The sequence below is a fragment of the Primulina huaijiensis genome, chromosome 8 (genome assembly GCF_012295235.1).
Source record: "Primulina huaijiensis isolate GDHJ02 chromosome 8, ASM1229523v2, whole genome shotgun sequence".
NCBI classification, from domain to species: Eukaryota; Viridiplantae; Streptophyta; class Magnoliopsida; order Lamiales; family Gesneriaceae; genus Primulina; species Primulina huaijiensis.
The window spans coordinates 5,426,310-5,452,371 of record NC_133313.1 but is presented as its reverse complement, the minus strand read 5'-3'; the positions used below and the strand labels follow the sequence as shown (position 1 = coordinate 5,452,371).

Genomic DNA, 26,062 nt, shown 5'->3' with positions numbered 1-26,062 from the left:
CTTTTTACAAAGTTATCACATGTATCAATTTTTGGCAAATTAGTGCACAAGATCAAAATATGAAGAGTCGATGATTTCAAGTGATGCCTGTAATAAAGGGAGCAGTTAAAGTTACATTCTTTTTTCCTCGTCTATTATTTTTCTCACATGGTTTTTCATAACAAAGCTTTTAATGAGACAATTAACAAGTAGCGAGATGTCGTACTCTTTTTCTTTCATTAGAATTTTGTCCCACTAGGTTTTTCCTGGTAAAGTTTTAACGAGAAAAATCTATAGTCGGGAAGACATCCAAAGAAAGCAACTATTGATGTACTTTTTTTTTTCTTTCGTTCGGATTTTTCCCAATGAGTTTTAATGTCAATGTTTTAGAGTGATCGCTGTTGAGTCCTTGTGAAGTTCTCAAGCATTCATCTTGCAAAATGAAGATTTTGACGAATCGATTGTTTGTGCAGATAATCATTTAAACTGGAGTGTTATAAATATATTCTTATTATAGATTATTATCCTTATTTAGTTAGATTTGAATGAGTATGAAAAGATAATATTCGTAAAAAGCTGTATTATGTTATTTTTCTCTATAAATAAGGTGATTGAGTTCAATGAAATTTACACGAGTGAATTCTCTCTTTTCTCTTATAAATTTTGTTTATCCATCTCTTTTGATTTATAACATTAATCACATTTTACCTTATATTTTTTTTTATTCTCAGCCCATATTTGAACTGATATTCTGATTTAATTACTATTTCTTTTTGTACATAATTATTTAACTCTTTTTTTTTCATGTTCAAACTATCTATTACTATTATTAAATTTAAAAATAATAGAAATAAAGTTAGTGAAATAATCTATTTTGGTCTTTTTTAAATTTATTATTTCAAAATTTTATAACAAATCCATCTTTTTCTTGTTTAATTAATTTATTACTTAATTGCAATTTATTCTCATTATTATTTTTTATTATTATGATATGACCTTACTTAAATATAATCATTCAGAATTGCCATACAATCATTTTGTTATTTTTCACTATTATGATATGATCTTGTATAAATATAAATCGAATTAATTATAAAAAAATTTATACAAACATGCAACGTTTGTGCCATGTATTAATTCCTATAGTAATTACTGGAAAATGACCAAAACCTTTCAATAGTGTAGGGTAAGATGCTATTCTCTCAGATTGTCAACTGACAAACAATTCTGTACGTAATGCATCTGAAAAGAAACTTCGAACCAATTTCTTTAAAAAATTTAAATAGTGGAAGACCGTTTGGTGTTTGATACATAATCTAAGAGTCAACCAGAACATAAAGATCATACATACATTAACAATAATCTTGTTCTTCTGTACCGCGTAGCTAGCTTCCAGTACAGCCTTGCATTTAATGGATACATATTTAATCTCATGTCGCATTTTTCGATTTATATTTTTTGGAGCAGAAGACATAGATCACCAAGTTAAGTAGGCTGAGTCCAGCCAGGAGCCAAAAGAAATAATCAAGATGACCCTTGTTCAAATTATCTGGAATCCACCCAATGTTTCCTCCCCGGGTCGTTAAAGATGTAACAACGGTCAGAATAAAAGAGCTCAGGTAATTACCTAAGGAAGTTGTGAGGAGAGCAAAAGCACTGCACAAACTGCGCATGGCGTCTGGAGATTGATCATAGAAGAACTCGAGTTGCCCAATAAATGTAAAAACCTCAGCAGCCCCTAACAAAAAATACTGAGGCACTTGCCAGAAGATGCTTATCGGTACTGGAACAGGCTCGTCCACTAACCCGAGTGATTGAGCTAGGTTCAGTCTCCAAATTTCCACAATAGCAGCAGCAGCCATGCAGAAGACTGAAAGAAAAAGGCCAATGCCCATTCTTTGCAACTCTGAGAACCCTCTCTCTTTTCCAGTAAGTTTTTGAGCAATTGGAACAAGAACTCTGTCATAGACCGGGACCCAGAAAATTACACTAATGACGTCAAAAGTTGACAGAGAAGCTGCAGGAATCTTGAAGGAACCTATGGAAGTGTCCATCATTGCACCTTGCTCGACAAACATAGTAGACATTTGAGCATAAACGGCAGAGAAGACTATCCCGGTAGCCCAGATTGGGAACATGCGTATCAAGATCTTAAATTCTTCAACCTGTGTTACAGTGCAAAGCTTCCAAGGGTTGGAAAAATCATCGGTTTTCCTTTCATCTTTAACGACAGCCGCTTTATCAAGGCACCTAGGGAAGAAATAGAGGAGACATCATTAGAGAAATTTGGAATCCATATGTAAATAAAATGGTGTTTATTAAAATATAATATTCAACTTTTCAATTTGTAATTTTAAATATCAGGACATACTATTTATGTTCGTCACAGACTACAGAAGAGTTGTCAATGTGAAATAATTCAAGAAACAAATTTTGACATTTCATTTTGCCTTAAGACTGAGATTTATCACTGCGATATAAACAATCACCAGTATCATGTTCGAACAGATGAGCAAAACCAAACTACAGTTACTTCTATCAGAGTTGAACAATTAAAACCAATAACCTTAAAAAGTTATACCAACATGAAAATTCAATTCTGTCAAAAGACAAAAAGTTCATCAACCACGAGGTGGTGGGGTGGGGAAATTGGTGAAAAGAAAAAAAAAGGCAGAGGCGGAACAAAGATGTAATTGCAAGAGAACTTTACTGCAATTCATCAGTGTGGAGCAGCTTTCGACTTCCTTCAATCGCTGAGCTTTTATCTTGTGTTTCGTATAGAAGGCTACTATCACTTGGGACAGCAAGATTCCATTTGCGGCAACATGCAACCAACACCTGACACATTCTAGTGATAGGGCTTCCTCCTGGCTTCTGAAACCTATAGAGATAGGTGCCCATAAAGAAACTTACTATAGCGAAACCCATAAACAACGCAGGAATGCCAAAACCAAGACCCCATCCTGCATTATCTTGAATCCATACAATCAAACTGCTTGATACAAGGGCACCAATATTGATGGAAAAATAAAACCAATTGAAAAAGGAACCCTTTTTAACTCTCTCAACAGAATCAGTGTCATCAAATTGATCAGCCCCGAAGGATGAAACACATGGTTTGATCCCTCCTGTTCCAAGGGCTATAAGATATAGCCCAAAGAAAAATATTGCATATTGAGCAGGTGTAGCAGAAGGGCAGATATTGTCAGTACATTCAGGAGGCATAAATGCAGGAACAGCTGCAGAGAGAGTCAATGTACACATCCCCTACATAAATTTAGAGAGTGAAGTAAAAGCCCATGGAATTTCACATGTACCATTGAACTGAAATGAACGACATGATGCAACTTGCTCGAAGATTTTAAAATATAAATTACCTTGCAAGTGCTAAAGTTGGAGAACAAGGTGCAAGGAAGTAAAGAAATGTTTTAAAATGAAAAGCGGAAAAGATAATTCAGTAAACCAAAGTTAATCAGGATATTAAGAAGATTGCAATATCTGTTGTGATTCAGGCCCATCGAATTGTAATATGATCTGCATGCTGTCATATTTCTCGTTCCTAACTTTCTCGTAATAAAGGGTGAACCAGGAGACTAGAACTAATTGTCGCGCTCTCGTCTCATTGTTTCTTTTTCCAGAGAAAAACTAAAGTGAGTTTATTTACATGTAACATTCAAACTCAGTCGACAGATGATGGAGATAGAGTAGAAGGCGAAGATGAGAAACTATGTTAACACACATCAAATGAAAGGATGCAGCCATATGCTCACTACCTAATCTCTACATATCCAAAAGAGAGAAGAAAATTGACAGTATTGCTTACGATTAAGTAAATTGTGGAGAAGACAGCAATTGTCCAATATCTTCCCCAGAATGCATCAGCCAGGACTGCCCCAATAAGGGGGGTGAGATAGCAAGTGCCTTGCCATGTAGTCACATTTCTAGCAGCTGACACGTTCCCTTCGTGTAACTTTTTCGTGAGATAACTAACAAGATTAGTAGAAATCCCATAGTAAGCCAATCGCTCGCAACATTCAGTCCCTGTCATCAATCTAAAATGTAAGAGAATTGATCGAAAGAACAACAAAAAAGGAGCAGATTATACCATGACTACCTAGAATAAAAGGACATGCTTTCCAGTTGCCTGTGTTGCTCTTGAATACAGGGTTCCCCTTAATGTCAACAGAGCCATCACCGGTATATAGTTTACTGTTTCCATTCTAGATCACCATTAAAGTATCAACATAAATGTCCTTGAAAATAAACCATTCCTATGGTAAATGCGATTCAATTCAAGAGCGTTAACATAGATAAAGAATGATGGATTGCACTCCATTGTTTTGTTCTTTTTCTTTTCTCTTTTAAACAAATAATGTTGCCATGCAGAAAATCTAGAATATATATATTTGCAGTATTAGTAAAACCAGGAGAAGTAGAGGAGAACAAAAACCATGGCACCAAAAATGTAAACCAAGTGTGTCCTTTTAGAGCTACGTTTTCATACATTGCTACATGTCAAGCACATTCACAAAATGTCACAGCAGTCCGAACATCTGCCCGGATGATTCAGCAGGGTCAATACAAAACTTTATCACCTCAACAAAAAAATGTGAAATCTTGAAAAATACTCATACATGTCATATGAAAGTAATATTGTAGACGATCACTATATCATTTATGAAAAATGAAAAAAGGAGAGAGAAAAGAATCGTAAAGAACAAGTGGTGAATCTTGATTTTCCAAAGAGAATTTGAGCTCAAGGTGAAAAATGAGCCACCTCAAAGAATGCAACAAATTTAAATGCAGGAGCTGAAAATTGCCTAAAGAATCTTTCACTTATGGTGAAGTTTTGGAATTTCTTGTATCAAATCAACTGCTTGTACTCTTGCACAGTTTACAGAAAAATTCCATCGACCGCAGCATGGTACACTGTAATGATGTTCTAAAAGCACCCATAAAAGCAAGCCTTCATTTTAATTCATAGATCGACAACTATAAGGGTTTGTCTAATCTATCCATAATCTATAAAGTCTAAAATTATAGAAAAAATTTTAATCAAAATTTACAACATTGCTAATTTTCTCTAGAGAGCTTACTGATTTACAAATTATTAATTTATCTCCATGACATGTTTCCAAACAAAAATGGTGAAACTTGACTCCTTTATAAACACAGTCGGTCACAAATATGAAATGAACTTATCACACATAATATCTCGATGAAGAAACAAGAGAAGTGCAAATTTGTTTGTATGCTAAAATATTTTCTCGTATCACTTATCCATTGAAAAAGACATCTAGTTAAGTTTAGTCTGCAGGTAAACTTTTCAACACCGAAAACCTCTTGCTACAGAAGAAAATAATTTATGAATTGAAAAAGAATGAAGAACGTCAACAAAATCAGCAAGACCTATATGCCTGTTACATAAGGCAGTGGCCCTGTAAAAAATCAGGTTACCTACTTACTTGTGTCAGTTGACACTCTAAGGAAGACCATCGATTTAATTGAAATGAACATGTTTTAATACTCAGACACTAGGGTATACCAATCTCTGTAATATTATCCAATACATCCCACCAAGAATAAACATATGTGAACTTCTCCAATGCATCTCTCTTTGTTTTGGCAAGATTCTTCTCAACTAAAATTCAATAGTTACTTTAACTGGTATTATTGTAGGTGAGGGTCTTATTTTATGTAAACAAAAAATTCGATATAATTATATTTACTAAACCCTCAACTATCAGAGTCTCCCACAGGTCATAAATAAATTTGAGCATTCTTCAGATGTCATGGTTGCATATTAAGATTTGTTAGAGAGAGACATTGATTGATAAATGATGCTGCATCCAGAACCTTTTTATTGCAACAACCGATGTGCCTCAGCAATGCAACTCAATCAGATGAGCCTATTCAATTTACAGCCAACCGCTAAATGACCATTAATAGTAAGGCCTGCGTGTAGGCTTAAACAAGCTCAAGCAATTGTGCAGTTTGATGCTTGGGCAATAGCAGAGTCTTTGCAGCAAATTCCCAGAAGATTGTGAATTCTCCGTATCACCAGACCAATAAAAAACTTAACTCAAATAATACCGTGGCAGGAGGTTTTGCCCAAACATCGGTAAGTTTCAATTTTTGGCCCCAAACCAGATTTCCATTCACAATCAAACAAAGTGGCTCACGTTTTTTTCCTGAGATATCCGACATAAATTTTGTGCAAGAAACATTCTTTGTTTATAGTTCTCCTTAGCTTATGTTGTACGTCCGACAAAGTTGAACAATACACAGGAACGTGGAAGGGATTCCACACTTCACAAGGTCCCAACAAAGAACAGAAAATTGGGGATCCAGACGAAAACCCCTCCTAGAAGAGGGATAAATCAACTTTCCTCCCTCGGCAAATAACCCAACAAATCATAATCTTCCGATCGAAATAAACTACCCATTTTTAGCTTGAAGGCAAGATAAACTTAGTAATATTCCATTCAATCGTCTTTTTTTCCTAAAATCTAGCTACAATAAACCAAATCCGCTACTCAATTCGTTCTCTTCGATCAGTGATCAATTAGCGCCGCGTCACTTGAAATCGAACACCAATTGACGCAAAAAATAAAAGGCGACATCAAAACATCGATCACAATTAAAGGAAAAAATCAAACTTGCTCTAAAAAACACAGAAGAAAGAAGAGAAACCTGCACAAATCCTTCCTCCAGAAGCAATCTCTCTTCCTCCATGATGTGTAGTTAAAGACAGATTTTTAAGAGAATAATATTCTTCAAAGAAAAGAGTAGGCGTGGAATTTTGTGTCTTTCCCACTGTACGGCAATTTATTTGGTCCCATAAATAAACATTTTAGATATCATTGAAAAATGTGCCACTAAGTACGTTTAAGCGTCAACACGACTTATCTCGAAATTCAAATGATAAAAAAGTTGATTTATAATTAAATTAGGGTGTTATGGATTGGGACAACATGATCTGATTGATAAGATGTTAAATGATCATTTAATTTTGGGGTAAAGTGATTGACAGTCCCCAATCCAAACCAAAGTTTGCTTCAACTCCCTGGAGAGAGAAAAAGGTCACAAATATACCCCTATTACCCTTTTTCCTATTTTAAATATTAATTGATTCCCCGCGCTTTCCTAAATGGTATCAGAGCACAAAATTTATTGTTACAAAGAAACGAAATGTTTGAGGAGGAGAATTTCGAAAATTATGAATCCGAACTTAGGTTCGAGAAAAATAATTAACAAGAATTATTCCAATATTTTGGAATATAAACAAGAGAATATAACTATTGTTAGATATCAGAAACAGAAAGGGAAGCATCAGCATCCTCAGGTAAACTTATGATTCAATCTAATAAGTTTATGGAAATTATACCAGATTCTTCTAAGATCTCTTTAGATCTTAGAGAAATTCAGAAAACAGTACAAAACTATGGTAATATGTTATATTTTGTACCACAACGAGTTGAAAAAATCCTTGAAAACCAGGAAGAAATTCTTGGAATATTAAAGGATATTCAAACAAGAATTCAGAAACTAGAACAACAACCAAGTTCTAGTAAAAGATCTTCAGGAGGATGGTTACCACCATCATTTGGTACTGAACCTTTGTTACATCAACAAGGAAAGGCCAGAGTGGTGTCAAAACCTTTGACTGAAAAAGAGAAGATGATCAATCTAATTAAGTCTGTCTCAGAAAAGAAATTAATCTGATGACAACTTTAGAAAGGATTGGTCTGGATGATCTACAAGAACTTGCGGAATCTTTCGCAAATCTCAAAGTTGTAGATCTAAAGATGAATACAGCAGGAGGTGAAACACCCGCTATAACCTGGTCATCTTCACAGGAACTACCAAGGGAAAGTGTGGGATCTCAAAATATACACATGAGAGAATCTCAGACTGATTTCCATACTGGTGGAGGTTCACACCCTGCGGGAACAAGGACAAGGAGAAATCAAATTCCCTTGCACCAAACCCCCTATGGGAAAACTGTTTTAGATCCTATACATCCTTACGGGGTTATGCTTAACCTTGATGTATTAGATTTCAAAAACAGAGAAGAACTCATAGATGATTGGACATCTGCTATGAGAATTGCAGCAGGAACACTTGATCTCAACAGAGAAGGATTCATTAAACTCCTAGAAATGAGTCTTATGGGATCAGTGAAAATTGCTTGGGACATGACTTCGGTGGAAACTAAAGAGTCGGTCCTAGCTGGAGAATCTCTAAGCGAGATAGCTGGAAGAATGGCTACCCTATTTAAAGCACAATTTATAGGGGTAGACTATTTTAATAGTCAAGACACAGAGAAGAGGAAGAAATATACTCAAGCTCTGTATAGTCTTGAATTACATGACATCTGTTTAGTAGATGAATACATTATGTTATTCACCAAATATAGATGGAATTCAGGAGTCGAAGAAGATACAGCTATGCAGCTTTTCTTCGCAAAAATGCCCAGTCCCTGGAGAGAAATGCTCATAAGGGAATATGTACCTGGAAATCCAGATACATTGGCACGAAGAGCTTCTTTCCTTAAAGGAAAATTGGCGGAATGGTGCCATTTGGCAGCATTACAAAAGAATTACAAACGATTAAGGGGTATTAATAAACGTACGCCTTTGTGTTGTAAAGAAAATGATCTTCCAACAATTATTGGAAGTAAACCACAAAAGCATAAAAGGAAAAGTTTTAGGACTCATCCTTATGCTAGAGGGGGAAGGAGTTCTTGGAAACCAAGAACAATATGGTCTAGACAAAAAGCCAGATCTTATAAATCTGGACAAAGAAGCGGACCATCAAGAAGTAGGATATCCTCCCAGGCATCGAGTACATCTCGGAGCACAGGAAGAACACCTACAAAGAAAACTTTCAGAAGGGCTCATACACGAGCTAATGAGAGTTTTAAGGACTGTAATTGCTGGACATGTGGAGCAAGAGGACATATCTCGACTAACTGTCCAGAAAATGAAAAAAGAGGTATTAAACGCTTCGATCCAACTCCGGATATTGAAGAAGCAGTTTATTACCAAGATCTTATTCAGGTATACCGATTTGAGGACATTGCCTCAGATGAGAGTATATATGAAGAAGAAGAAGTTTTAAGTCAGGGAGAATCCGATGGAACTGAATCGGAATCTGACTGAAAACGAGGTGTTTCGACACGAAACACATGAGGATTTGTCTGGGTTCTTTAGCCAGACAACAATATCTAATAACATGGTTCAAAGAATCATAAAAGAAAATCCTAGTCTACAGAGATACCAAGGATTCTCTGCAGGACAGGTAGAAAAGTTCTTAGGAAATCTTGGCCTAAGGAACAGAAAGCATCATCTAATCTATAAAGTCTCCAGAAGGGAAATGGCAATCCCAATGGAACTTACGGGAAATAGAATGGAGATGCAATTAATTCCTTCTGAAGAAATAAAGGAGGAATTACAAAAACTCAAGATCGAAGTAGCAAGGACTATGTCCTGGATTCATATTGGAGCAATCCAAATTATGATAAACGCTACTTTCAAAGAAGGTATTGATTCACCCATTGATATTGCTATATGCAATAAAAGAATGTGGAACCTTCAAGATTCAGTACTGGGAACTATCTCAGGAAATCTCTGTGCAGGAAAGATTGTAGGAGTTATCTATCCACGGATAGCTTACAACCTGGCAGATCGAGATTTTAGCCGAGCCTTGACATTACATCAAAATTTCAAGGAGAAAAGGCTAATGAAGGAAGGTAATAGACCATATTCTATTACCTATCAAATCTCATATGTTTTATCTAATACACATCATTCAGAGTTGTTTATTAGAAATGAGGTTATTGAGATACCAGAAATATTTGGAAAAGTTGCTCAGGCAATTTATCCAGAACGAGTTGAGTTTCCGGTAATACAGGAAACAGATATCCAAATACAAGACAAACCGATTCTACAAAGGAATCAAAGTCTTAGATTTGAATCAAGAAGACTATCTTTTCAAGGAGATAGGATTACAAGCTACAGATGGGGAAAAACCCCTGTTCAAGAAATCCAACATGAGCTAAAAAGTTTTTCAACAATAGGAAAGCTTAGATGCCCAGAAGGGTGGAAGGAAGTCGAAATAGTATTTGATATTACGAAACAAAGGAATCAATTTCCTTGTAATACCATCTACTATTTAGAACAACCTATGATAGGAACTTACCAAGGAATGATCCAAGTTGGAGAATTGGAAGTTCATATCACAGGAAGTCCAGGAAAAGAATCAGATCAACTGATTCTTGGACTAGAGTTTCTTGAGGAACATAAACCTTGGAAACGTCTAGAGTATGGAATGGAGTTTATGGCAGAAGATAAGATGTGGAAAATCCAATGACCACAAGTCCATTCTCCATATACGTTCCAGTCGGAATGTTATATGAACAATATAAGGCAGAATATTTTGCTGCTTATATTGATTCAGGTGCTGGTATTTGTACAGCAAAACGAGGAGTTTTTCCAACAAGTTTGGAAGAAGAATTACCAAAGATTGCTGGAAGAGATTTTTCCAGAAGAATCTTAATCTTATGTAAAGGGATTAAGATGACTGAAATAATGATTGGCGGTGCTGGGCAAACACCTTGGTATAAGGTGAAGACACCACCAATTTATTTTCATGATACAGGAGCTGACATTTTACTAGGAAACAATTTCCTACAAATGTTCAAATCCTATACTCAAGAAAATGAGACAAGAAAATTAGTGTTTACAACTCCTTGTAACCACAAAATCATAGTCCAGAGACTAAGAGAGGCATTTTACAGAAAATTGCCAATCCAGTTTCGCAGCAAGCGTGGTGATTCAGGACAACTTCTGAACCCAAAAATGAAAGATTCTAGAAGGTTTGGAGAAACAATGCTCCAGTTAAGAGCAGATAAAGAACTCCAACCAGAAGAGATAGAATGCCTTAAGATAGCTCTACATAAAAATGAAGTAGAGTTTGAATCTAAGGTATCCCTGGAAGATGTCAAGAAGAGGATCAAGGAAAATTATAATGAAGATCCCTTGGCATGGTGGGACAGAAATCAACTCAAAGCTTGCCTTAAAATTAAGGAAGGCAAAGAGTATGAATTTGTCCGCTGCAAGCCTATCCCAATGAATATCATTGACCAAAGGGATATGCAGATTATAATCAAGGAACATTTGGACCTTGGATTAATCAAAGCAGGAATGTCACCATATAGTAGTCCAGGTTTTCTGGTAAGGAATCATGGTGAGATAAAACGAGGAAAACCCAGATTAGTTATTAATTATCAAGAAATTAATAAGATTCTGGAGTTTGATGGGTATTTTATACCTAGTAGAGAACATCTAATAAGTTGCATACGCAACGCCAAGATATTCTCTAAGTTCGACTGTAAGTCTGGATTTTACCAGATTAGGATGCAAGAAGAAAGTAAGAAATTCACAGCTTTCTCTACACCTCAGGGACATTATATTTGGGAAGTATTACCAATGGGATTGGCTAATTCACCCCAGATATTTCAAAGAAAAATGGATAATCTTTTTAAAGATTATTTTAAGTTTATGTTTGTTTATATTGATGATGTTTTAATAGCATCTAAAGATATGAATGAACATGTTAAGCATTTGGAGATTTTCTCCAATGTCTGTAAAAAAGAAGGACTGGTCTTATCTGAAAAGAAAGCAGTCATTGCAACAAGGAAGATTGAATTCCTCGGAATTGAAATCGATGAATCAGGAATTATTCTGCAAGAACACATAGTAGAAAAAGTGCAGAATTTTCCAGAAAGACTCAACGACAAGAAGCAACTTCAAAGTTTTTTAGGAGTTGTTAATTTTGCTGGGATGTTTATTAAAAACCTAGCAAAACACAGGAAAATCTTTAGTCCATTATTGAAAAAAGATGCTAGATTTATATGGACAGATGAACACACAAAAGGACTATGCCAATTAAAGAAGATTTGTAAGAATCTTCCAAAAATGGCTATTCCTCAAGATGAGGATAATCTGGTATTGTATACCGATGCCAGTGATCATTGGTGGGCATCAGTTCTTACTAAGCTCACACCAGAGGGAGAACAACCATGCAGATATTGTAGCGGTTTATTCTCAGATGCAGAAGCCATAAGACAAATGATATGATATATGATATATGATTTTGTGGAGATGACGTGAGGGCCAAGGCCCAAGAAGGGGCACGCTTCATAAGGAATTAATTGTATCTCCATTCTATTTCCTGTAAGTTCCATTGGTATTGTCATTTCTCTTCTGGAAACTTTATAGATTAGATGATGCTTTTTGTTTCTTAGGCCAATACTTCCTAAGAACTTTTCTATCTATCCTGCAGAGAATCCTTGATATATCTGTAGACTAGGATTTTCTTTCATGATCTTTTGGACCATGTTATGAAATATAGTTGTCTGACTAAAGAATCCAGACAAATCTTCATGTGTTTCGTGTCGAAACACCTCGTTTTCAGTCCGATTCCGATTCAGATTCATCGCATTGACTTAAGACTTCTTATTCCTCATATATACTTTCATATGAGGCAATATCCTCAAATCGGTATACTTGAATAAGATTTTGGTAATAAATTGTTTCTTCAATATCCGGGTTTGGATCAAAGCGTTTAAGACCTCTTTTTTCATTTTCTGGACAGTTGGTCGAGATATGACCTCTGGCTCCACATGTCCAGCAATTACAATCCTTGAAACTTTCATTAGCTCGAGTATGAGCTCTTCTGAAAGTTTTCTTCGTAGGTGTTCTTCCTGTGCTTTGAGATGTACTCGATGTTTGGGATGATATCCTACTTCTTGATGGTCCACTTATTTGTCCAGATTTGTAAGATCTGGCTTTTTGTCTAGACCAAACTGTTCTTGGTTTCCAAGAACTCCTTCCACTTCTTGCATAAGGATGAGTTCTAAAACTTTTCCTTTTATGCTTATGTGGTTTACTTCCAATTATTGTTGGAAGATCATTTTCTTTACAACACAAAGGAGTACGTTTGTTAATATCCCTTAAATGTTTGTAATTCTTTTGTAATGCTGTCAAATGGAACCATTCTATCAATTTTTCTTTAAGGAAAGATGCTCTTCGTGCCAATGTATCTGGATTTCCAGGTCCATATTCTCTTATGAGCATTTCTCTCCAGGGACTGGGAATTTTGGCAAAGAAAAGCTGCATTGCTATATCTTCTTCGGCTCCTGAATTCCATCTATATTTAATGAATAACATAATGTATTCATCCACTAAATATATATCATATAATTCAAGACTATACAGAGCTTGATTATATTTATTTTTCTTCTCTGTGTCTTGACTGTTAAAATAGTATACCCCTATAAATTGTGCTTTGAATAGGGTAGCCATTCTTCCGGCTATCTCACTAAGAGATTCTCCGGCTAGGACTGATTCTTTGGTGTCTACCAAAGTCATGTCCCAAGCAATTTTGACTGATCCCATAAGACTCATTTCCAGAAGTTTAATGAATCATTCTCTATTAAGATCAAGTGTGCCTGCTGCAATTCTCATAGCAGATGTCCAATCATCTATGAGATCTTCTCTGTTCTTGAAATCTAATACATCTAGGTTAAGCATAACCCCATAAGGATGTATAGGTTCTAGAACAGATTTTCCATAGGGAGTTTGGTGCAAAGGAATTTGATTCTTTCTTGAACTTGTTCCCGCTGGGTGTGCTCCTCCACCAGTGTAAAAGTCTTGTTGGGGTTCTCTCATATTTATATTTTGAGATCCCGTACTTTCTCTTGGTGGTTCTTGTGAAGAAGACAAGGTTATGGTAGGTTGTTCACCCCCAGTCGTGTTCATCTTCAGATCTACAACCTTTAGATTTGCAAAAGATTCTGCAAGCTCTTGTAGATCTTCTTCAGTTAAAGGTTTTGGCATCACCTTGGCCTTCCCTCTTTGATGTAATAAGGGTTCAGTACCAAAGAATGGTGGTAACCTTCCTTCTGAAGTCTTCTTTCTAGAACTTGGTTGTTGTTCTAGGTTTTCAAGGATTTTTTCCACATTCTGTGGTACCAAAGAATTTCTTCTTGGTTTTCAAGGATTTTTTCCACATTCTGTGGTACATAATACAACATGTTGCCATAATTTTGAACCGTCTTTTGAATTTCTCTAAAGTCTCCAAAGAGTTTAGAGGAATCCAGTACTATTTCCATAAACTTATGAGATTGAATCATAAATTTACTTGAGGGTGTTGTGTTGTCCCTTGCTGCTCCTAATATCTAACCAAAGTTAGATACTCTTGTGTATATTCCAAAATATTGGAATAGTTCTTGTAAATCATTTTTCTCGAACTTGAGTTCAGAATCATAATTTTTTCGAAATTCTCCTCCTCAAACATTTAATTACTTAATAATAATATTTGTGTTTGAAATAAATTTACCTAAGCTCTGATACCATTTATCAATTAAAATTTAATAGGGAATAAAGGTATTTTTGGTATTTAACCAAAAGTTCTCTCTCTCCAGTGGTTAAATCACAAAGTCTTTTATATTAGGTATTGAATCCTAATTTACCCATTTTGTTTTATCTAATGTATGCTTTAAGTTTTATAAATTATTTTTGAAATGTTTTATATTAATAAAAAATTAAATAAAAAAGGAAAAAAATCAATCAAATAAAATGGATTCATATTTATGCCTAAAAGCTATATGAGAATTTTTCAGATAGCAGGAGATATGGGTGTTCATCAGTCGATTTGGTTCGATTTTCAGTTTTTTATTTCGATTTTTCGGTTTAGAAATATATAATCTGCTATTCGAACCATTTTCTTTCGATTCAGTTCGGTTCACTTTCGATTTTCTACCAAAAAGATTCAATATATTAATTTGGTTTTGATACGATTATTTAAATTAATAATATAAATATATTATAAAAGATAATATGTTAAATTTTTACATGATTTTTTAATAAAATATTTAAATATAGAATCTAAATGAATTAAATAAACAACAATCAACTAAAAATTATTCAAAATGATTCTTCATTCACTAAATATCACCTCAAAAATTATAGAATATACATTAAATTATTAATTTAATGAATTTTGGTTTTTTCGGTTTGTTCGGCTTTGACATATATAATCCAAAATTTGAACCAAATAAACTTCGTCTTTAAAATTTATTTCCAAATTACAAAATTCGGCTTTCGATTCAGATCAGTGTTTGGTGCGCAGGAGAGGCGATGCACTTCTTTGTGCACAAGTAAGTCACTGAGGGGCCCATTTAGGCACCTCAGCGCCGCTGCCCAGACGCCTCCTGCCCGGGCGAGAAAGTGGCGCTCAGGCAGCTACAGTACTATTGGGCAGATAGATGCGAGTTTTCGTTAACCAATGCGTCTAAATGATGTCCTTTATAGTCTTTCAACTGAATTTTGAATTAAGAGACACCTCAATCGATGAAATAACATGTTCATGCATATTGATAACTTTAAATAGAGCGTCAAAGATCATTTGAATCAATCTTTGATCATATTTTTTTAACTCTCTTTTGCATTCATCTTGTCTGGATATTGTTCCTTTCACAAACAAAGAGAGTTTATAACATTTCTTGGTTATTGTGCTTGTAATTTATTGTGTTGTTATTATAAGAGAAGTTGTTATATCTTGGGAGAAGATTTCCAGCCGTCGAAGCATTAGAGTAGGGTAAATTCTTCTTAAGTAAAAAGAGTTCAACATTAGTCTCAACTTACTGCGGTTTTTTTTTCCAACTTCGAGATTCACCCCAACAATCTTAGGAAGAACCATATTCTGAAATTTTGAAGATGGCTTTCTCATCAACAATGATGACGAACACTTCATTGGCACTAGGACGAAGGTCGGAAAGACTTCAAAAGAAGAAAATAGAAAATGTTGTTTTACCTTACCACATTGAGTTTGGCAAGGCTTCTGAAAGAGGACCATCCCTCCATTCTCGAAGATGATATTGATACTCGTAGGAGGACTGCAACGGATACATGGAATCAAGGCAATTTTCTTGCTAGAATTACATTCTAAATGAACTTGACAATGCATTATACAATGTGTTTTTTCAAGTTAAAAGCACAAAAGAGTTGTGGGATATGCTTGAAAAGAAGTATAAAACAGAAGATGTCAGTATTATAAATTGTTGGATGCTTCTTGGATTTCAAGATGGTAGACTCTAAATTTGTAGTGATTCAAGTGCAATAAATACCAGTACTACTGGACAGATTAATGCGGAGGGAATGAGTATAAGCGAGTCTTTTCAAGTTGCTGCATTGATTGAGAAACTCCCTTATTTGTGGAAGGATTTAAAAAACTACTTGAAGTACAAGAGAAAAGAAACAGGACTTGAGGGTCAGATTGTTCATCTAGGGATTGAAGAAACAACCGTTATACGAAGGTAAAAACCAATAAGATGTCTGCAAAGTAAACATGGTGGAACCAATAGAAAAAGAAAGAAAAACAAGTCCGTGGATGGGAAACAACAACAAAAAAAGAATAAGAAAAAGTTAAAAGGAAATTGCTATAACTATGGGAAGCCGAACCACATGGCAAAAGACTGCAGGCATCCGAAGAAAGGTAAAGAGCAAGCAAACATAGTTCAATAAAAGGTCAATACACCTTTTGATTATTCAGAACTTGATTTAACTACAGTGGTTTTTGAGACAAACCCTATGGAAAACCCAAATGAATGATGGATTGATATGGTTGCTACCCACGACATATGCTCTAATAAAAAGATGTTCTCCACATACACTCCAATTTATGGGAGAAAGTTCTTCATGAGAAATTCTGCTGCATCGGAGATAGTCAGACATGGAAAGGTGGTTTTGAATATGATATTGGGAATGGAAGTGACCTTTATTGATGTATTTCATGTTCCAGACATAAGGAAGAACTCGTGTTGGGTTCATCGTTGGTCAAATTTGGATTTAGGCTTATTTTTTAGTCTAATAAATTTGTACAGACCAAAAATGTTCATTTTGTATGAAACGAGTATCTTGATGAGAGCGTCTTCAAAATAAATGTAATTGAGGTTTTTCACGAGTTTGACGGAAATAAAATTAAAAGTTCTATTTACTTGCTTGAGTTTTTTTATTTAGGACATGCTCGTTTAGGACATGTAAATATTAATACTGCGACATCTAATGAATTTATATTTATTGCCTAAATATAACATATATCCAACACATAAATGCGAAGTATGTATTGAAGAAAAATGACCAAAGCGTCTTTTTATTCTACTGAAAGATATACAACTAATTTAGAATGGATTCACACATACATTAGTGACTTCAAATTTCAGAAAACTAGAGGAGCTAAGAAGTATTATATAACATTTATTAACAATTGTACAAGGTACTATTACACATATCTTTTGAAGGGAACATATGAAGCACTTTAGGCATTCAAACCTACAGAACCAAAATTGAAAATCAACTTGGTAAACAAATAAAAAAATTTCGCAGTTGTAGAGGAGGAGAATATGGAGCACCATTTGATAAGTTTTGTTCATCATTGGGTATCATACATCAAACTAATCCTCCATACTTGCCTCAATCGAACGAGGTTGCTGAAAGGAACAAACCAAACTTTCAAGGAAATTATGAACGTATAATTGATGAGTTCGGGGTTACCCCGGAACTTGCGGGGGAAATCAATATTATCTGCTTATCAAATCCTAAACAAGATTCCCCATAAAAAAATAATAAATCGCTATATGAATTGTGGAAAAGTCATAAACCTTCCTGCAAGTACCTGAACGTGAGGGGGTGCTTGGCCAATGTTGAAATACCGATACCAAAACCAAACCAAGTCAAAATTAGACCAAAAATGGTCAACTACATATTTATTAGATATGCACATAATAGAAGTGCTTATAGATTCATAGTGAACAATCTAAAAACTTTGAAATAAGTAAAGGCATGAAGATTGAGTCTAGAACTGTCATGTTCTTGCAAAATATATTTTCTTGTAAATAAAGGATAGAATAAAGTTCAAATAAAATAACAATGAAAATGTTGCATGAAGATTCTACATATAAAAAAGAACCTAGAAGAAGTAAAATGGTTAGAGCCTTGAAGTCGTTTGTTCCTGATTTTCTCACTTATATATTGGAATATGAACCAAAAACTCTAAAAGACGCATTGTCTAGTCTTGGAGAGCCATATTGGAATGAATCCATCGATACTGAAATGAACTCCTTTATGAAAAATCTTATCTGGGAGTTGGTTGATCTTCCACCAGATATCAAACCATTGGTATTCAAATGGATTCTGAAAAGAAATACAAAGTCAATGGAACTATCGAAAATAAAAAGTTAGATTGGTGGTTAAAAGATATAGACAAAATGAAGTCCTTGATTTTTTTTTATACATATTCACCAATCTCAAGAATAACTTCTATTCATCTACTCATCACAACTGCACTATTGCATAACTTTGAGATATATCAAATTGATGTTAAAACAACATTCTTGAATGGTGAACTAGAAGAATAAATATACATGGAACAACCAGGAAGTTATACTATTCAGGGTCAAGAAAAGAAAGTGTGTCAACTAGTTAAGTCTTTTTATGGGCTTAAGGAAGCGCCCAAACAATGTCATGAAAAATTTGGCAAAGTTTTGTTATCAAATTGTTTAAGATTAACGAGTGTGACAAATATGTTTACATTAAGGGCAAACAAGATTCTTATTTGATAGTATGTTTGTATGTTGATCACATATTTAAAATGGGAAGTGTTGTGTATTTTCCGCTCGCAAGCCCACGGTTGTCAATTTTTAATATATGAGAGTAAAATATCGTTCCTACGAGTAGTGTATATATAAAAATATATTAGTGCTTGTAATTAAAATAGTCACGAATTTATTTAGAAGAATCAATAAAAAGTTTGGTCTATTTAATACGAATTAATTGCAAATAAATAATAATCGAATCACCGAATTGAGAAAATATCAATGAGAGATCTAGAAGAGTGATTTCACTTAATTTCCACGATAACTATTCTCGGTTGCCTTTATATTCATGAATTCCAATCATTTAATAGCCAAGAACACTTAATTATTTTATTCCCAGTTTCCCAAGTAACGAATAAAGTGTATCATTCAAACTTTGACTCAAACATTCATAATAAAAATCTAAGTTCAGATGATATATGCAAACGATGTTCTTACCTAGCCCCGCTAACGTTATATGCCTTCCGAACAATATAAACATTTAACGATGTGTCTCTAACGATCTATAATTTTAGTCCATCTCACTAGTTGTAGAATTAATCAGACAACAAACAATTTATGGCCAGTAAATTGAAGTCGAATAAAAACTAGAAAACGCAATTAAACCAAAGAGAATTCAATCATATAAACAACTGAGTCAAAATTATCGTGTCAACAAAGCTGCGTCATCCTTTAGAATGGAAAAGTTAGTGCATAATGAAATCTGAACATAAACAATCCAGTTCTTCTCTCTAGGACTAAGCATATCGATGTCAGACATCACTTCATCAGAGATGCTCTCAAGAAGGAGATCAGACTGGAGTACATCTCAACTGAACAACAAGCAGCGGATATATTCACCAAGCTATTACCCGAGATTAAGTTTTCTTACTTTCGCAATATTCTTGGCTTAATTGATTTGTCTTAAGTCTTGTTAGCATTTTCTTATATCTTAATTCCTCACTGAGTTTGAGTGCAGAATAATGAAAGATTTAAAGGGAAAAACAGCATTGACAAAAATAAAAATTTCATTGATAAAAGCGGGCTGCTATTACATTTTTTATTTCTTTTTCTACAACATCCTGCCAGAAGGACATCCACGCGGCTAACCTTCCGGTGGTGGTCCTCATGAAGTCTTCTGAAAAGACAATCCTTCCCAGAACCTCCTACTTCTTGAGGAGCATCAGGAGGTAGACAACTTCATCTTTGAAGATTTCTGAAGTATGAGCGACGTAGAGGCGCTGCTTATTCTTGTTTTCAGTTGCCACGAGGAAACCCTCCTCTCTGAAGGACTGCAGTTCCTGAATTTTTTTTCCAGGTATACAGTGTCTTCTCAAAGACACTGTCTTCAATCTTGAGCTTCCGAGCTGCCTCGATCGACAGCTTGAACTCGTCCGCAAGGTCCGGTTGCTGAGAACTGCTAGCTCTGTCCATCTGCTGATGACTTGTATTATCTGCTGAAATATTCAAGTGATTTTGTGTCTATCAGCAAACGACGATTCATTTTCCAAGGATGAGATCATTTAATATTTAATGCATCCATTTAGGGGAATGTCGAATTAGAGTTGGTTAACTGATAAGACAACTATCAGTTGGTCTTAAAATGAACTGATTTAGTTTCCAACTGATCATTCAGTTCTCGACCTAACTGATCTTATCACATATGTTAACTGATTATCAATTCAGTTGAAGTTCCATAATAAATTTTTTGACTTTCAAATATTTTATTTCAATATTCATATGAAGTACACGTGTCTTTATTCAAATAAATCTCGGACTGCCACGTGTCCCAAATTTGAACAGTCACAAACATAAATAATCGTGCCGCCTTCATTCAGTTTACTTTACTCTATTCAAACTCTCAAACATTCAAACTCGCAGAGCAATCTTCTTTGTAGGAAAATCAACGCAAATGGCAAGCCAAATTCCAGCATTTTTCCTAAACGCTGTGGCTATCGATTTCGATTCAGTCCTAGTTGTTTCCGATGAAGTTGTAAGGAGCGTATTCCAAAAGCTGGACTCTGCTGGATTAAAGAAATACTTAGGGTTGGCAACCCAAGTGATTTATCCAAAAGAAATCCAAGAGATTTATGCCAACGATATCATTTCTAATGATGGCAAGATTGTCACGACTGTCCACAATCAGTTGCTGATCGTGGATGAAGACTCATTCAACAACCTCTTTCAACTTCCAACTGATGGTTTATCTCACTTCTCTGAGATAAAACCATCTGATATTGAAGAGATGCAGACTTTGCTGTCTGCTTATGGGAGAAAGATTAAGGTGTCTGATCCCAAAAAGGGGCTAAAGCCAGAAATACAATTGCTGGCAGATATTGTTGCCAAGGGTGTTCTCGCCAAGGCAGGTTCATTTGTTGCCTCAACGAAAAATTCCAAGTCATGATCGCAATAATGACCGGAAGAAGATTGAACTGGTCTACCATTATTTTCAACATTCTGAAAAATATGGTTCAATCTTCAAAGCAGTCAAATGGTTTCGCTTTGCCGCTCAGCTATTTGTTGAAACATTCTGGTTTGGTGGATGACTCAACTGAGAAATCATCTAAGTTCAAGGTGTTCAACGCTAAAGATGTTCAACCATCAAAGACAAAGCTGGACATCTCACCTGAAAAATTCACCAAAATCAAATAGGAGATTGGGATGATGGCAGCTCCCAAATCCATGAAGAAGGCCAGAACCAAAGACTTGGTGAATAAACTGACAATCAAGAGAAAACTGATTGTTAGCGATAGTGAATCGGAGAAAACACCATCTCCAAAAATTCTGAAGAAGCCGAGGTCTCAGAAGACCAAATCAGTTGTTGTTGAAGTCATTCCAGCTGAAAGACTGATGTCAACTGGAGCTGAACCACCCTTAACTGCTATACCTATTCGGGCCTATTCGGGCAGTTCCAGTTGCACAATCAACTAAAGAAACTCAGCAAAAGAAACTAAATGATCCTCCATTGAATATAGTCACCGAATCTAGAGAAAAATTGAGACTTGTTGGAGTCCGCGCACCACCTATCACTGTCACCGGCCCAACTGTACTGCCAATCGCTCGACCAAAAGGTGTAGTGATATGTGAACAAGTGGATGCGACTACAACTAGGCTGAGTATCTCTCATGCCCTAGCTGATCCGGAAGTCAAGGGAAAAATGATTGAGGAGCCTAGGCCAACCAACCCGATTCAGACTCATATTGATCTCATTTGGAACGAACTAAATGAGTTTGCTGAATTGAAGTTGGAAATTTTTGATGAATGCGTCAGATTTTGGACTGAAGTGTTTGCCAGGCAATTGAAGAAGAAATCCGTTTTAAATGAATTCATTGCTTTGGAAACATTGGCCCTGAAGATAGTTAAAGCTGTCACCATCACTCAGGCACTGGAGAGGAGATCTTATTTCTTTGATCTGATGCGCGTGAAGAAGCTGGCTGAAGTAACAGCTCAACTGAAACTGAATTATGATCCGATCAGTCCAACTGCTTACAATGACAGAGCCATCTTCCAGCAGCTGGACTCAGATCTCTTATCTTTTCAAATGATGATCAAAGCATGGGAAATGGATCAACAATTGTATATACCAGTTGATTCCCAAAGTTCAACATCCGTGGAGCAGGCTCAGCCATTTGGAGTTCAGTCAGAACTATCTAAGGAGGCTATTACTGAACAGAGTTTTGAGCCAGTTATTGTTCATATCGCTTAGGATGATCAACCATCCTCATCTTCTGATCCTCCGAAATCTCCTCCAGTCAGTCTTCAACCATATACAGATGCTGAGTTGTCACTGGCCAATGTTGACGAATTCATCCAATCAGTTGCCACTGACATTCAGCTGAACTTTGAATCTGCTCAACTAGCTGAGACAGTTGAAGACCAGAGCTTATCAGAACAACCAGCCTTGGAGGCTATGTTGAAAAACATTGAAGAAATGGTTCAGTCAACTGCCATAAATGACCAACAAAATAAAGCTGAAACGGCCCAGTTGCACCCTGAACAAAAAGTTTGATTTACAAGTGCAAACTGACATGACATCCAGCTCAACTGCTGATCATTCTTCTACCTCAATTCAAGATCCTCAACAGGAAGCAGTTGAAGAAATTGTCACATAACTAGACCAAACTGAGACTAAATCACCACATTTAGCCATGGTCATTTTCAGTGAAGAAGACAAAGGCAAAGCACCAGCTACATCTGAAAACTTGTCTCCTGAAATACCTATGGCTACTAACCTCATGCTCGAAGAAATTCAGTCAAGTTCGCACAATCTCAACTGTCTCTGATCTGAAGTTAACCCAGCTATTGCACACACTTAAGATCGATTCTATGAAAGAGAATACAATGAAGAACCTCAAGCAGGTTAAAAAGAATATCACTTCACTATTTCTCCTCATAGATCAGCTGAAGAAGGACAGAGTGACAGTTCCATCTCTCTTCCAAACTCAAGACATGCTTATTAAACGAATTGACTTCGTCCAAACAAGTATGGCAAAGCGCATGGATTTGATACAGCAACATATGTTGAATGCCATATCACAAGTCAGCTCTGAAGACCGCCTTCTATTGACCCGTGTTGGTGTTGACAAAAAGGGGAAAGAAGAACAGCAGCAACAGCAATCGAAGAAAAGACCAAGTCAACCAACTGATCATGAACCTGCTGACAAAAGAGCAAAGAAATAAAGAGCAGTCAAGATCAGTTAAAAGACAATCTCTCTTCTTTCATTCTTTGATTTGTACGAATCTGTACAGTGGAAGATTATTTTAGAAAAGATTAGTTAGAAGACAATTCTTTCATTCTTTGTACAATCTGCACAGTGAAAGATTATTTTATCTGCAAAAGCTCAGTTCATATCAGTTCTTGAATTCTATGTTTTGTCAAACACCAAAAAAGGAAAATTGTTGGAATCAGAATTTCGGAGTTTGACAAATTAAGCGATTGAATATAGCAGGACTGATTGGTTCAACTGAACTTATTCGAACTAAAATCACCCGAACTGAAGTTGCCCGAATTGATAATTAATGTGCTAAATAATCGAAGGCAATCGAATTGATCGAAGCTAACTGAATATTTATAGATAACTGAACTATCAGCTAAGACTGGTCAGTTATACAGTCAGTTCAACTGATCGGCTATATAGTCAACTAATAATCAGTTTAACACATCATCAGTTAAGAGCGTAGCCAACAACCGACAAATTGTATAAGAGCAGACTGTAACTTGTAGTGGGAACGCCGCATATCAGAATGCAACAGTGTACTATTGTCAGAAGAATGTTGAAACGTTCAGAAAAGACAAAACAACAGATATAAGTCATTTTAACGCATTCAATGTTACCGTTGAAGTAAAGCCTAGAAATAACCGTGGAGATCAGCTGAGACGAGAACTTTAGCACAATTATTCTAAGTGAATTTTGAATTCAAGCTTACACAGATCAGTTACGAAAAATCTCACACTTAACAGATATATTAATAGCTTTCAGGCTATCTTTCGAGCTAAAACTCTAGCACATTTCATTGTTGTATTCGATCTTTTAAGATCAGTTGTGTTAAGAAAAGATCATCAATTGTATCTGATAAATTTGTAAAGATATTAAGAGTTTCAGTTAGGCAGTTTTTAACACCAAACTGAAGTGGGTTATTACAGTTTCTGTAATCAATCAAAGTCTTTTAGTGAAATCATATTCTTGTAATAGAAGAGGTGACGTAAGAGCGTCTGAAGTCTTCGAACAACCATAAAATCTTCATGTTCATTGTTCAAATTATTCTTTGAGTATTCAATTTGTCAGTCGATTTATTTCCACACTATATTAGTTAACTGATTGACATTGACAACAAAATTCTTGAATTCAGTTTTTCACTAAACTAATTCATCCCATCGAAAAATATTTGAAAATCATAAAGTGTTTATTTAACTCCCGTGTCTAAACACTTTCATCTGTCTATTCGATCCTAACATTCAGGGATACAGTTAGTTGTGTGTTCACATCTCCATGTGATTCATAATAACATTTATTCTTATTCGGGCTTAGCTTAATTAGCCCTATTCTTTTCATCAACTCTTTTATTAAGAATGTCAGAACTCATTTCTAATTGCAACCATTGGATTATGGTAAGAGTGTTTAGTAGCATCGCTCCATGATCCCTTAGGTATTGTTGATAGTTCCTGCAAAAATTTTAATTTATGGTTAGCGTACGGTACGGTCCCTTCAACTCATATATCCCGGTCGAATATGCAATAATCGGCATATCAAGAGTTGCATATGAATTCGATAATGATGTGATATAGCTTTGAGTACTAATATTGACATGGTATATGCAACTAGGAAAACACCTTCCCTTGAAAACATATTTCTTGCTCTGAACAAAGACTCCTTCACTATTAACTAATCCGACCATATAAGATATCTTAACATGCAGGCAAACAGTGAATCTTCAACTACAATGTATTTGCTCTTAAATATTTTGAAACTACACCCAACCTCGCCACCTGATGATACTCAATGGAGTCGGTAAACAGATCAAAGTGCATGTTAATACGCAGAGCCCCTACATTTTCCCGGGTCAAAGGAGTAATGATGTACAACCATAACCGTAGACTATTCTACTCAATAAGTGCGAACCACTTGGACAGTTGGAGGGAAGGTTGTTCAGTACATCATCATACGATCACTCATTTACGTGAATAGACATATCCATACCTTTATCAATGAAATATGACATTTATATCACATATGCTAGCCTCAAGTCCAAGCGACTTTTATCCTTATTTTAGGTGACTTATTCGACTAGGAACCTGTTTAGAATATACGGTTTACTTCCTAACGAGTTTCACTTCCTAACGAGTTTCATGCTAGCCCTAATTGTTGGTTGCTTCTTGGACATACCAAAATCAATTACTTTAATAGTCATATTATATGTGTTAAGTTCTAGAAGATAATTTGTGTTTAATTGTGCTCTTAATTGTACCGAAGGTGTTTTTCAGGAATTGGATATGTGAATTGATGTAGCAATTTTCATATTGATTTAGAGATACTCAAAATGATGCCCATATTATGCTAAATTTTCTTTTTTGATGTCCTATAATGGCCATAAAATTTTTTGATGTTCTCATTATGCTTAAAGTTAAAGAAAAAAAGTGATGTATTCATTATATAATATTTATTGTGTTATTATTAAATTTACATGATTTCATTCAATATCATAATTAAAACAAATATTTTAAAAATAAAAAATATATTACATGTATTCAATATATAATATTTATCTACTATATTATACATGCAACGCATGTGTTTCGATCACTAATACAAATAAAAGAACGACCATCTAACATGATACTTATGAAAACTTTTTTAAATAGTCTTATGAATCAATTTTTAGGAA

The 26,062-nt window shown here is 35.2% G+C and overlaps 1 protein-coding gene across 1 annotated transcript; it reads right to left on the bottom strand.

Annotated features, from left to right (window-relative positions):
- Positions 1–1,222: 1,222 nt before the first annotated feature.
- LOC140982723 (protein NRT1/ PTR FAMILY 8.3) lies at positions 1,223–6,822 on the bottom strand. Its single transcript, XM_073449383.1, has 5 exons — positions 6,673–6,822; positions 4,094–4,199; positions 3,803–4,020; positions 2,690–3,246; positions 1,223–2,229 (listed from the first exon to the last, which is right to left on the bottom strand). Exons 1-5 carry the CDS (start codon positions 6,712–6,714, stop codon positions 1,410–1,412), a joined length of 1,743 nt encoding a protein of 580 aa, XP_073305484.1. The 5' UTR covers positions 6,715–6,822; the 3' UTR covers positions 1,223–1,409.
- Positions 6,823–26,062: the final 19,240 nt, after the last annotated feature.

What these genes read in the sequence shown, in the direction of transcription:
- LOC140982723 (XM_073449383.1), bottom strand. Translation starts at nt 6,714, where the DNA reads ATGGAGGAAGAGAGATTGCTTCTGGAGGAAGGATTTGTGCAG. An exon ending in AGCATGTCCTTTTATTCTAG is followed by an intron (nt 4,021 to 4,093) that starts GTAGTCATGGTA and finishes GATTGATGACAG; the next exon opens with GGACTGAATGTTGCGAGCGA. An exon ending in TCTCCACAATTTACTTAATC is followed by an intron (nt 3,247 to 3,802) that starts GTAAGCAATACT and finishes AAATTTATGTAG; the next exon opens with GGGATGTGTACATTGACTCT.